This window comes from Tubulanus polymorphus, chromosome 10 (genome assembly GCF_964204645.1).
Source record: "Tubulanus polymorphus chromosome 10, tnTubPoly1.2, whole genome shotgun sequence".
Taxonomy (NCBI): Eukaryota; Metazoa; Nemertea; class Palaeonemertea; order Tubulaniformes; family Tubulanidae; genus Tubulanus; species Tubulanus polymorphus.
Genome location: NC_134034.1, coordinates 7,773,852 through 7,787,408, shown reverse-complemented (window position 1 = coordinate 7,787,408; position 13,557 = coordinate 7,773,852). Strand labels below are relative to the sequence as shown.

Below are 13,557 nucleotides of genomic sequence, written 5' to 3'. Positions count from 1 at the left end.
GAACTATTTTGTCAGCAAGCCCATGTCAAGAAGAAATTTAGTTATTAAAAAAAAGTTGAATCTCCTGCTATGCGGGCATGCATACACCTGATCAATAGAAGGTGTTTGTTGAATTATATTGAGGCCTATATATTGTTATTGATTTTTCAGAGACAAATACATGGAATTTTCTTGAAACAAGAGGGGATAGCCCTGGTTATCTCGAGGAGCATACTCTTATTGCATACAAGGTATGTGGTGTTAAGAACTCTAGCTTATAGTGCAGAACTTTTCCATAGACCCTGATCTATGGAAAGCTAAATAATACAGTAGGCCTATAGCATAAGTAATCAAAATCTTTCTTGTGACTCTTGCATATATAACACAATGCAATGCTCTTGTTTTGAGTGACCATATGCCACCCACAAAATTCTGCTGGGTTTATGCTGTGTGCTGTCAATACAATCTTGCATGCCCACTCGTCAGTGATGGCCTGTTATGTGGGACAGTATACATATATATTCTGCTTTTGCGCTTGGTGTGTGGATTTGAGGCATAAGGAGGATCAACTCTACTTTTTGATTTATGCAGGTCATCCTAGATGACCACCACAGTTATGTTAGTGTGCAATTATGTGATCATATAGACTGACATGATCTGCACGATTATTGTGGGGCCACTACTATAATCCCTTTAGGGTACGTTACGTGGTGCACATTATGGAAATTACCTCAGTTGGGAACTATACCGGGTATTTCAAAAAAATGTTTAGCGGTATAATACCGCCAAACATTTTTTGGAATACGCGGTACATATGGTGGCGACTCAATTTTTTCCGTATAGCGCCCTCATTTTGGTGTTTTTCTATTGGGTGCTGCCCATTGGGTGCTGCTAGATGTTATCCTTATTCGTGTTCAAGCTGGTTCAAGTGTTGATGGCACCAGGACCGAGCTAGTACCCTGGAGTTCTTTCATAAAGCTTTTTCGGTGAGTCCGTTCCATATAGGTTTTACCTATACAGATTTGCAATAAATTCGATCTTAAATTCTCGCTGCTGGTGCAACAGTTTCCTTCCGCATGTTCCTTTTCCGTATGGTCGATTGAATTGGTCGGTAACTTCTCGCTTAGGGAGCAGTCTGAGGCCGCCGACAACCGAATTTTATCCTGAAATTATTAGCTAAAGAGTTAATTGATTAATTATTAGATTAATTCTTCGCGAGTCGTTTCATTTTTGCTCTTGTTTTCAGCAATTGACTTAATTTTATGTCGGACTCTAGAGATTACAAAGCCCATTCTCAGGTTCATGAATCGTATGGCACCTCCTCCTCTACTGGTAGGGGTGCAGGCCGGCTTTCCCTCGAGGGAGCCCTTGACCGCAAGGTCCGTTCAGCAATCCCACAGGGCTAAAGTTGTGGGGACTCGGCCAACCGGCCCCGTCACTCCTGTTGCCCACTGGGTTTTGGTCTGGCCTAAATTGAGGCGGCATCCGAGACAACTGCTTTGGCCCTGGTTACCCGTTCACATCCGTTTCCGCTGACATACATACTCATATATAGACATGGAAATTATACGTTTCCACTTAGTTCACATCTCCTCATTGCATATTCTTGTTGAACGAATTATTGCTTTTTCGTAAATTGCAGTAAACATACTCTATGATTTTCACTTAGCTTGAACTATCCGTGGTCATATGTTTTACTGTAAATTATTCCCATCAATCCTGCCAAATGAAAGGCTTAATCCAAGAACATGTCTATCGCACTTTTGAGCTCATTGTCTACTTGTACTTAGTAGCCGCTTGAGAATAATAAGCAATTAACAATACCGGCTACTTCTCCAGTAGTATACATTTCAAAACGGTCTCTCTGAAATATTCTACCTTTCAGTTGGTTTTCTTTAGTAGCTGTTTGAAAGAGTCTACTTCTGAAAAGTGACCATTTTAAAACATCTGGCTCTGACTAGCAGTAGAGGTGACTGTAAAACCACCTGCCTGTAAACAGTGACTTTGTGATAGTAACTCCTACCATAACAGCTACTCTCAAAACACATCGTTTCTAAAAGTCAACGATTGAAAAGTGACCATTTTAAGATAGCTTGCCAGATTCCCTGTTATAAATACACTGCAGCAACATATGCTTCAGATTTGCAGTGATTCGTGACAACATAAACACACTGAGAAACTAGTAAAAGGCTCTATGCTCACGCTATAGTTTGGGGTATAGCTGTATTTAGAGTGATTCAGATAAGATCTGAAGATTCTGAAGATACTCTTTGGGGATCTGATTTGTAGTGAGTGATTCTCTACTCTAACCAATAACAATCGAGATTGGAGTTAAATTGGTTTACCAATTGTCATTACTTTACATTTCATTTCATTCTGAAGTTTTAAGATAAATTGATTTTTCCTTCTTTTCATGGCGACATTAATATAGATTCCCAGCCAACCTGAATTTCATGCATTGCATATATTGCATATGTTGTAAATAGCTTCTATACTTCACTTACATGTTTATACATAGTTGTGATATATCCTGCCAAAAACAAACATGGACTTAATTTTGAAATGTTCTCACTTAATGCAATATCTGTGGCCAGTTTTCTATACATTTTATTGCTGTGAATTCTCAGATAATATTTCCCTAGACAAACTCCTGCATTCCATAACAATATCATATCCAACTCAAGATTTAAAATATTCAGGTTGTTGAGTACCCCAACATAAACTTAGAAATGTTATTAAATGTTTATCCATCCATCATGTTATCATTTACTCATTCTTTCATTAGAGTACTAGCTTGCTTAGACTTTTTGATAAGTATGTGTCTAGGTAACATGGATATATGTCGACCAGACTGGAGAAAATTTGTAATGATAAAGAATTTGATTTTTCAAGGTTAATTGATGATGATTTGAAAATGTTTGAAAAATTGTCTTCTTACGTTGAATCATCAGAGCTTAGGCAGTATGACTGTATAGGTTGTCTTAAATTACTTGATTTGAATATTCATAATTTACCGTCTAAACTATGAACTAAAAAATATAATCAAAAAATGCGGATAATGCAATCATGTAATAGATGTAGAAGTGTTATGCGTGACATTTCTAAACGACGTAAATTTTGATCTCTATCATATACTGCGATATAATTTTGTAGAAAAGCTAGGCACCAATCTAATTCGAGGGGGAATTGAAATCTTTATAATTGATGAAATCGATTTTAAAAATTGGAGGTGATCTTTCAATTTTTAAAGAAATACAGTTTGAATCGTGTATCCTCGGAATAAAACGAACAAACTCTAAAAATATTATTCTAGGTGAGATCTATAGAATCTATAGGAACAAGTGAAATGGTATTCTTGTCTGATTAAACAACTTGCTTGAAGATATAAGTCGAGAAAATAAACGCGCTATATTAGGCATGGACCAGAATCTTGACCTAATAAAAATTAATCAACATTAAAACATTTTCAAATTAAAATCTAAGTTATAACTTATTACCAACTATCATAAGACCAACTATAGTTATTTCTAAACAGGGATGAAAATCTTCTGACCCTAGACGGATTTCCGACCTTTTCTAACATTTTTTTTATTCCTGAGAACAATGTAAATCACCTCAATCGCGGACGTCACATCGGAGTGCTCCGTAGTTAGGAGTGAATGAATGAATATTTATATTTGTATAGCGCCGATTTCACTGTAATCAGTGTTCAAAGGCGCTCCCCAGCGGTACAGAAGCGACGGGTAAAAAGAAATGTTTTAAGTCCAGTTTTAAATGCTGCGAAGCTGTCTAGAGATCGAAGATGAGATGGGAGCGAGTTCCAAATAACGGGAGCATGCACATTGAAAGATCTTCCACCAAATGATTCTAGTCTGTATTTTCTAACGGTGAGCAGATTCTGCGAGTCGGAGCGTAGAGAACGGGTGGGTGAGTACGGCAGCATTAAGTCGGATAGATAAACAGGTGCTAAATTGTGCAAGCACTTAAATACAAGCGTGAGCAGTTTGTAAATAATCCGTTCTTTGACCGGTAGCCAGTAAAGTGTCTGTAGAACTGGACTGATGTGTTCACGCTTTCTCGTCAATGATATCATCCGAGTGCTCCTTAAGACGGTTTTCGGCAGTTGTTAGCACAACTGTGGAGTCGGAGAAACCAATATGGCATCTCATTCAAAAAGCGGCTCTTGTTCAGGCCCAAACTATTAACTTTTTGACCAAAAGGAAGTAAGTTTTTTGGCTAAAAGATACTGATTTTTGTTCCTCAAAAAAATTATTTTTTTTGGAAATATTTTCCGACTTTTTCAATATGGGCCGTTTTCATCCCTGTTGTAAAACAGCAACTATGATGGATTAAATAAATCTTAGCACAGAGTTCAATCATTATGAACGCTACATTCTTACTAATCATGTATCTGATCATTATGGGTGCCTCGTTACAATTAGTATACAAAAGCATACAACCAAAGTAGTTAATGAACTGTTTTATTATAGAGATTTATCTGATGCAAATGTCGTAAAAATAAAACAAAAATTGTCTAACACAAATTGGAACACTCTGCAAGAATTAAACTGTGAAGTCAGTTATGATTTTGTTGTGCAAAAAACATTCTGTATAAAACATTCTGTAGACGAAGTATCTCCTCGCAAACTAAAAACCACTAGAAAACTTAACATTAATAAACCTGAGATGACTGAAGGACTTGGTATAACTTCCCGCACTAAAGATAAAATATATAAAAAAGTTATAGGACTTGAGAAAACTCACCCACAATATGTAAGCTACTTAAATTAACAGAACAACTTAAATTATAAAAAGCGTAGGGCTAAGGAAATGTATTTCACTGACAAAATCTTATCATTTGAAAATAATGCAAGGAAGCTGTGGAGTTTTTTGAAAACAGTCATAGGTAAGCAAAATGATAAAATATGTGTTACTTCTAGTAATTTTACAATGAAAGGAAAAGTAATTTCTGATCCTGTAGAAATATGTAATTCTTTCAATGATTTTTCAGTACAGTTGGAACATCATTTGCTTCAAAAATACAGAATTCTACCAATGATTAGTATGATGCATATTTGAAGCATCTAACAATAACTCAATATTTCTTTTTCCTACAGACTAAAAAGAAGTTCTAACTTTCACAAACAGTCAACCTTACAAATGCAGCTGTTGTCATGATGATTTGAATAACATCCTAATAAAAATGTATTGCCCATGAGATTTCTATACCTTCAACAATTGTATTCAACTACAAATTCTTCCCTACAAATATGAAAACTGCTAAAGTTGTACCTATTTATAAAGCTAAAGAAAAAAAAGACATTGATAATAGACCGATATCCCTCCTAGTCTTATCTAAGTTTTATCTAAAGTACTGGAAAAGATCATACATAAAAGACTCTATGACTTTGTCAATAGAAATATTTTTTAGTGGCAGTTGATACCATGCGTTTGTTGTAGAGAGACTATTAAAGTGGTGTGCTCTCTATCGGAAGCGATCCTTTGTTGAACGTCTCTTAAATCTGAATCCAGTTGAGGAGAATACTAACTAGTATATTTTTGATGATCTGACGTGAATATTATTTATTTAATGTTTGACAAAGCTCATGACTCGCTTTAATATCGGGAGTTCATGACTCGCAGGTCGGCCCTTGTCAGCTTCAGAACTTATTCGGCGTTTCTCTAACTCCGACTCTAACTCTGTACTGTTCTTACTGTCTGTCCTCTATCCTGAACTATTCTCAAAAATGTTTATAATATAGTTATGAGTAATGACTAGAGTTGACATAAGCGTAAAACTGACATGTGAGAGAGTGCCGAACTTACAATTTACAATTGAGAACTCTGATGATATTGATTATCTTTCTCCAAAATTGGTAATTACTAAATCAATAAGTCTATTACCTATGTTATTTTACTGATAATCATAAGATATACATTTTGACATTGAAACTATACTGTAAAATCCTCATTTCATAACAATACTCTCAATATGACATTGTACTAGAACGCCATTTGTACTTAGATGATGATTGTGCACTAGTACATGTCAGAAGTCGGGAAAAAAACATTTGTTTAACATGATTTACCCTATAAATGAAGAAATCCCATACTTTGAATCAAATTATACCATAGAATTTATTATTTTGAAACCACAACGTTTCGGCTGTAGCCATCATCATCAGGTGGATTGACCAGAAATAAAGTGACAAAGTATATAAACTCGCAAGATCAAAAACAGAAGCAATATGTCAGAACTAAAGATAGACAAACCAAGCAATAAAAACATCAAGGTGTACCATAGAAACCACAGAAATTTTAAACGGTTCAGAGTGAATACAAATTTAATTTCTCTCGTTTTTTCTACGGTGTCTCATGAGATGACGTCACTGTTGTTCCTGCCAATCGGTTCGTTCTTGGTTCTTCCGCCGATTGGCTGCGTGTTTTTAGAAATCAAAAAATTTTTTGGTTTTATCAAGATTATAAGACTTTTTGATTGTTCCTGTGTCATTATAAGGATTATAAGTTGTTGCGGAGTTGTTCGAACAGTTGCTCTTATTCGCCTAACAGTGGAATCATGGATAAAGCGGATGTTAGGAGTGGCGCTGACTTCTAATAGTAATAGTACTACCGGTACTACGATTGTTTTTTCTTCGGAGTTGAACACACCAAGGCGTGGTTTTACTGTCTTGATCCCATCTGCAGGGTACAGCGGGAATAATGATTTTTTATTTTGTTCACCCTACTCCTTCCAGAAGGAAGAGTAAAGGTGCGATAGTAAATCGCATCCTACTCGTAGTTCTAGCCATAGAACAAGGCTAAAAGCTGATGGAGGTTACTCAGACTAGCCAGGAGAAAATCGGGCGTTTGTCGCGAGATGGCACTGAGGACGATGCGGCTTACCAAGAATTGCAGCGGTAGTAGTTGTGATCAGGTTCATTCGGGGGGAAACCCAGCACTTTTCCGTGGTATTCACAGAATTTTTGATAGTCACTAGCAGCAGAATCAAGCGGCTAGATTTCGCTTCATTTTCGCTTCACGAAATTTTGGATGATGGCGAGTTTGATGATTTAGAAGAAGGAGAATACAATGACAATCGTTTGTACTCTCAGACTCAGCAGAGTCAGGCAGATAGATCCATTTGAGGGCCTAGATAAACTTACTTCTGGCACGCCTAATGCTGGAGATTCGTCATTCTTTGAACAAGAATCTCAGAAAGGTCCTGAGATTTTATCCACATTAGCTGCTACAATTAATGCGGGGCTTCGTGTCAAGCCCATCGAAACAAAGTTGAAGGACACTGTAGCTAAATATCCATTTCCGGCGAACTGTGTAAATATGAAGGTACCCAAAACATAGAATATAGTTTGGGATGAGATGAGGAAACAGTAAAGGATTAACGATAATAACTTTTGTTATCAGGTTTATTGCCAGTAGTTTTATTGATTGACAGAATTCAATCCGGAAAGACAGTTCAAATGAAGGAGATTAGTTCCTTGATGTCAGACATTATCCTTATTTGTCCTTCAGTGCTCACTAAATCGTGTCAAGCATGTAGAGAGTTGATTAAGGCGGACATTCCAGTTCCGTATACCAAACTATAGGCGGTTCAGTTGAAGATGAGTAGTGATTGGTTATTTGGTGACGATGTGGCTAAGATGATAAAAGATATCTCTGATACGGACGTTATAAGTAAAAACTTAACACGAAGAAATATTCGGCCAGATTAGGGGCTCATCGTTCCCAGTTATTAAATGTTTATCGTCAGCAAACCAGACATGGCTCCTATCATATCAGGTCATCCTCAATTTAAAATATTTTGATGATTATGTTGAGCATCATCATTTTAAGATGGAGACAATTCGAGATGTCTTAACTTCAGTCAAGAAAAATTGTTGGTTTACAGTAATTGATCTAAAAGATGCTGATTTTTCAATTAAGGTAGCGGATGAATGTAGGTAATTCCTGAGGTTTTTCTGGGATTGTCAGTGCTATCAGTTCACTTGCTTACCCCAAGGACTAAAATGTTCCCTGCGTGTGTTTACGAAAATACTGAAACCAGTTTTTGCAACACTGAGAAAAGAAGGCCATAGTATAGTTGGTTATATCGACGATGCCATCACTGTTGATGACACTCGACACAATGAAAAACAAAATAAATTTGTCTTTGAGGCTTAATTTGTCTTCAAGGATAACATGAGACAGGAATATACAAATAGAATCATGTGTTTATGAAATGAATTATATCCTTGAATGATTTATATCTCTCATTACCTGGATGAAAGACTTCCCAAAAAAATTTATCTAAAATACTTAGATTTAACCTATAATTATTGTTTATTTCGATACAATCAATTTTTAAGTAATCCATGTGATATTTACTTTGTCACGCTGTCCTCTGCTTGTTCCTAAATGAATATTGAACCCTTTGCTTGTTAGAAGTGATAGCTTAACCGAAGATCATAAGAAGCGTATAATAGTGCATTATTTTATTATCTAATACTGTAATATCTATTTCTGTTAATATTCGATTTGTAAAATCAATTTCATTTTCGGATGAAGAAACAAATCTTTTGTACTTCGTGTCTTAGCAATCTTGCCAGATTTTCTATTGAAAATTTTGTTTGAAGTTCAATCCATGTGTCTGTTAATAAACACAACAATTATATTGTGTTTGTTTGAAACAGTAAAGCACTTAGGCCCAAAGGTCGTTAGGACCTCAATAAGTTACACTTCCAAGCGGCCTAGAAACGATCTTCTATCAACCGTTGTATTGAAAACACTGAATCCGAATATCAAGCGTGAGTTCAGCTTACGGATAAGAACGTGTTACATACAGGTATTTAGTAAATGACCTGTGGATTTGCTGAAATTGGTATATACTGTAGGACAAATAGAATATTGATATATGGTTGAAGTCCGAGGCCGAATCACTGGTTGGTAGTTATAAAATCATTTATTTTGATACCTGGTCAACACTAAAGCTTTTCTCTGCATCTGTTCGGCGTGTTTAGTTTAGACCTATGGCTGGCACCGGTACTTAAATGATTCATCATAGTAAATATCCGGCAAATTTGGTAAAGGAAATTAGAATATTGTTTGACTAACTGTTTGAAGCCCATGGCCAAATCGCTGGGAATAATAAATTTATTTGTACTTGATTTGATTCCCATGGCGTGAAAAAACGATGATTAAAGACACACATTGATTCGTCGATCTTTACAGCTCCACAGTGCATATGATATTTAGGGTAGTTAATATCCTGTGGATCGCTAAAGTGTAGCGATGAATAAAATAGGTAATTGTTAAAATTACTGTTTGAAGACCGCGGTTGAAAGTGAAGTCTTGCGGCAATAAATTTGTCTATTTATACTTAAATTGATAATGTAAGTGACGAGCAGCCTGCGGTGGATTTCGGATGACGACTCAGAAAAACATGTCGCCTCGTTGAATGGGGCTCAATTTTCGATGTTTACAGCCCGACAGTGCTTTTGTAATGTTGATTCATCAAAATTCCCATGCGGTATCTGTTGATCGAAGTGAGCTAAATGAAATAAAGCGGATTGTATCGGAAACAGCGGTAAGGTAAGAAAGCCTTTGCAGTTTTGACGTCTATTGTCAAATAATAATAATAAACACACGAATATCAATAGGGTTTTCTGTGATATAACAGAAAACCCTAATTAATGCAGACCAATAGCTGCATTTGTTCAAATCGAATTCTTCATTATATTGATATCACCATAAAAAGATGAAAATTTTGATTATCTTAAAACTTCATAACCAATGAAAATTTGTTAACTAATTTTATTCCAATCTCGATTGTTATTGGTTAGAGTTTAGAATCGCTCATTACATTTCACATCCTCAAAGTAGATCTTCAGATCTTAACTGGGTCACTCTAAATACAATTGTACCCAAAACTAAAGCGCGAGTAGAGTTTTCACTATAGTTTCTCTCAGTATTGTCACGTATCACTGCAAATCTGAAGCATATGTTGCTACAGTGTACTTATAACAGGGTTTTCTGGCAAGGGATCTCAAAGTGGTCAATTTCGAAATGTTGACTTTTAGAGTCGATGTGTTTTGTAAGTAGCTGTTAATGTAGCAGTAACTCTCACACAAAGTGGCTGTTTACCAACGCTTTTCAGTAGTAGACCCTTTCAAACAGCTAATATAGAAAACCAACCGAATTGAAAGGTTTAATTATTTCGGAGTGACTGTTTTAAAATGTATACGACTAGAAAAGTAGCTGAGATCGCTAATTGCTTATTGTTCTCAAGTGGCTACTAAGTAAAAGTAGACATTTGGGCTCAAAAGTGCAATAGACATGTTCTTGGATTCAGCCTTTTTAAGACCACAATACTGATTTATAAAAACGTCTGCTGGTTTGAAAATTTGGGACACTGTAACATTTTGGCAAAAACTGATTAACTTTGACATGTGTTCAGCAAACGATGAAATCTAGGTTGGCAGATCTGTGGATCAGGAAAGCCAAGAAAATCAGACATTAAAATGAAGCAAACATTTCTATTCTAGCTAACTTAAGATTATATGTGACAGTGTCACAAATTAATTCTCTATTTATATGTGACTATGTTATAAATAGTAGTAATTAAACTTTTTAGTGACCAAAGGTAGATGATTAAACTAATGCAACACTGATTGAGACATAGTCATATCACTCTCCATCCCCATTGATTGAATTCAGCATGATGAATATAAATGAAATGAATTTTATTGTGGATGAATATTGTCGACAGTTCAATTCGATTTATGAATCCTGGCGATTCAATAGAATCAATATACCCTATCATTGTAAAAGCATTTCAATAGAATAATGTATGACCAACCCTAAGTCAGGGATGATAAGTTTCCGATTTTTGATTTTTATTCATTGTTATCATTCTTTGGATCAGTGCAGATCCGTTGACAAAATTTGGGTGGGGGAGGGGGATGAGATCCTGTGAAGCATTCTGTGAATTTAACTTATAATACTATAGTTTAGACTGAAACGTAAAAGTGTTCAAATCTTTGGTAATTTTTTGTCTGCCAATCATTGCAAAAGAAGAATCCAGCGTGTTAAATGTGTGCAGCGAGTCACCTTTCCTGGAAATCCATGAAAAGCCATCCTCCCCTGGCAGGGATTCGAACCTGATCGCATCGAGATTGCCACAGTACGAAGCCCTGCAAAATAAGACCGAGTGCACAGCTTAGATGATGTCATCAGCCAATCAGATATCCCGTTTTATTTTTAGCCCGGGTTTTCCCATTTATAGTTCTTCAGTGAAATTTACCTCAGGATTATACAACAAACAATCTGATTGGTCATCGCATCCGCATGTTTTCCCATTGTTCCGCTCACTCTCCCTCTCAACCTTTGACCTGAACCAACACTTTCCCAATTACTTCTAATAATTTCATATAAATGAACATTATTTACATGAATTTCATTTATTTTAAAATGAATTATATATTAATTATAAAAGTGTGAGTAAAGTGTGAGAAATAATTCATATTTTAACAGACTTCGAAAAAAATATAAGTAAAATAAATGGATAATTAAAAGAATATAAAAGTGTGAGTGAAATAACTCATATTTTAGAAAAGTAACGAGTAATTAACGAGTTGATTAGAATTATATTTTTGAAACATAAAATTGTGAGTAAAGTATGAGTGAAATAATTTATATTTTAAACATATTTTGATATTTATATTTGTATGAGTTAGATTTTTAAACATTAAAAGTGTGAGTGAAATAATTCATATTTTAATATTGAATATTTATATTTGAATGAGTTAGATTTATTTTTAAAAAAGTTTTGTTATAAAAATGAAGAAAGAAGAAGCACCTAAATTCAAAATCGAAATTAATGAAACCAATAAATCATTTTCACAGTTTAACATTTAAAATCTTATTACAGCTACAAATTTAGTGTATGCAAGACAATATAAAATTGATAATATAACTGTCATTAATCTTATATTATCAAATGAAACATATTTAATTAATGAACTAGTAGATTCTTTTGATAATGGGATCAAAAATCCTAAAATATTTAATGCAGTTTTAAATTGTAAAGGTAATTTAGATAAAAACATAATAGATATTCTTGAAACTCCTTTTAATGAAAGAGATGGCGATTTAATACTGTCTAAAGGTTACAATGATTTGATTAACTTAAGCATTGAAAAACGACAATTATATTATTTCAATTTTGATAATAAACAAATTATCTATAATGAAACTTCATCAAATATTTGAATTCAATGTGAATCAGTTAATAACAATTTTTATAAGGATATTGGAATTCGATGTAATTTCGATGATGAATTTAAAAAACTTCAATCCTAATGAGAAAGTGCATTGTTATTGTGGTGGTAAATATCAAGGTCACAGATCCCAAGGTCATCCAGATTTTTGGGCCACCCATAATAAAAAACTGTCATGAGATTCATCCCAATATGAATTATCATCAGAATCTTTCATTACTATGTCCAAAATATCAGCCAAACTCATTAGAGAACGTATTTAGTGCATTGGCCATTACTACTAATGATATTCTCAATTTTGGATATCTGACCCACATGACACGTGGTTTCCATACCCCCTTCTACATGCCAAATGTAAGATATATCACTTTCCAACCTTGTAAGACATTGTAGGCCGTCTGGTGTCGCCATCTGCTGATAGGAAAATGAAGTAGAATGCTTCACTGAAATCAATACTTGACTATTCTATTCACTATAGCTGGTCTATTCAAATCGGTCGCTAGCGACCGATTGCCAGTTAAAGGGTTAAACATATCAATTATGGAAAGAATAATATTATATATTGAAATAAGATTAAGCTGTATGTTTCAAATATATAATAGTTTAATATTTGTAAATTAGTTAATGATTAACTGTTAGACAGTAAGTTTAATTGTTATTTGATTTAATCATTTTAAAGTTTAATATTTCCAAAAATGATTATAAAATATTAAATATTTTTTAATTTTTTTTCTTAAATGAATGGATAGTTTCATTCCAACCGGAAGTAGTGATTTGAAACATTTTCTAGTTGCTGAAGGTTTAATATTGGCCGCATTGTACTTTTACTATGAAAATATCAGTTAGGATTTGATGAATGAAAATATGAAATTGAATAAGAAATTGAAGAAGTTAAATGGAAATCATAAAGATAATAAGAATAAAAACAAAAAAAGTAAATTTAGAAAATGATTTAGAGGATTAAGACAGCATCTTTTAATTTAATCTATTTTATATATTTTAACTATAAAAATGAGTGAAAGTAAGGTATTAGAAATATTACACCTTATTTACAGAAATCAACAGAATATTAAATCAATTATTATGATTTCAGGATTAGCTTCATTTTCAGTTTATAGTTTGAAAGAGTTATATGAATTTTATGATAATTGCAAAATTAGATACGCTGAATTAAAAGATAATATCAATTATATTTCAGATAGAATTAATAATATTAATTGCTGTGAAATATGTAATAAAACGTATAAAAATGATAAAAGTTTAAAAACTCACAGATATATTCATGAATTAAATGATAAATTATATA

The 13,557-nt window shown here is 34.1% G+C and overlaps 1 protein-coding gene across 3 annotated transcripts in view; it reads left to right on the top strand.

The window, feature by feature from the left end:
- Positions 1-13,557, top strand: part of LOC141912255 (uncharacterized) — a 159,258-nt gene that overhangs the window by 24,876 nt on the left and 120,825 nt on the right. For all 3 annotated transcript variants that reach the window (XM_074803480.1, XM_074803478.1, XM_074803477.1), the window contains exon 3: positions 151-230. In XM_074803480.1, the coding sequence (XP_074659581.1) occupies positions 151-230 (80 nt within the window). The remainder of the gene's footprint in view (positions 1-150; positions 231-13,557) is intronic.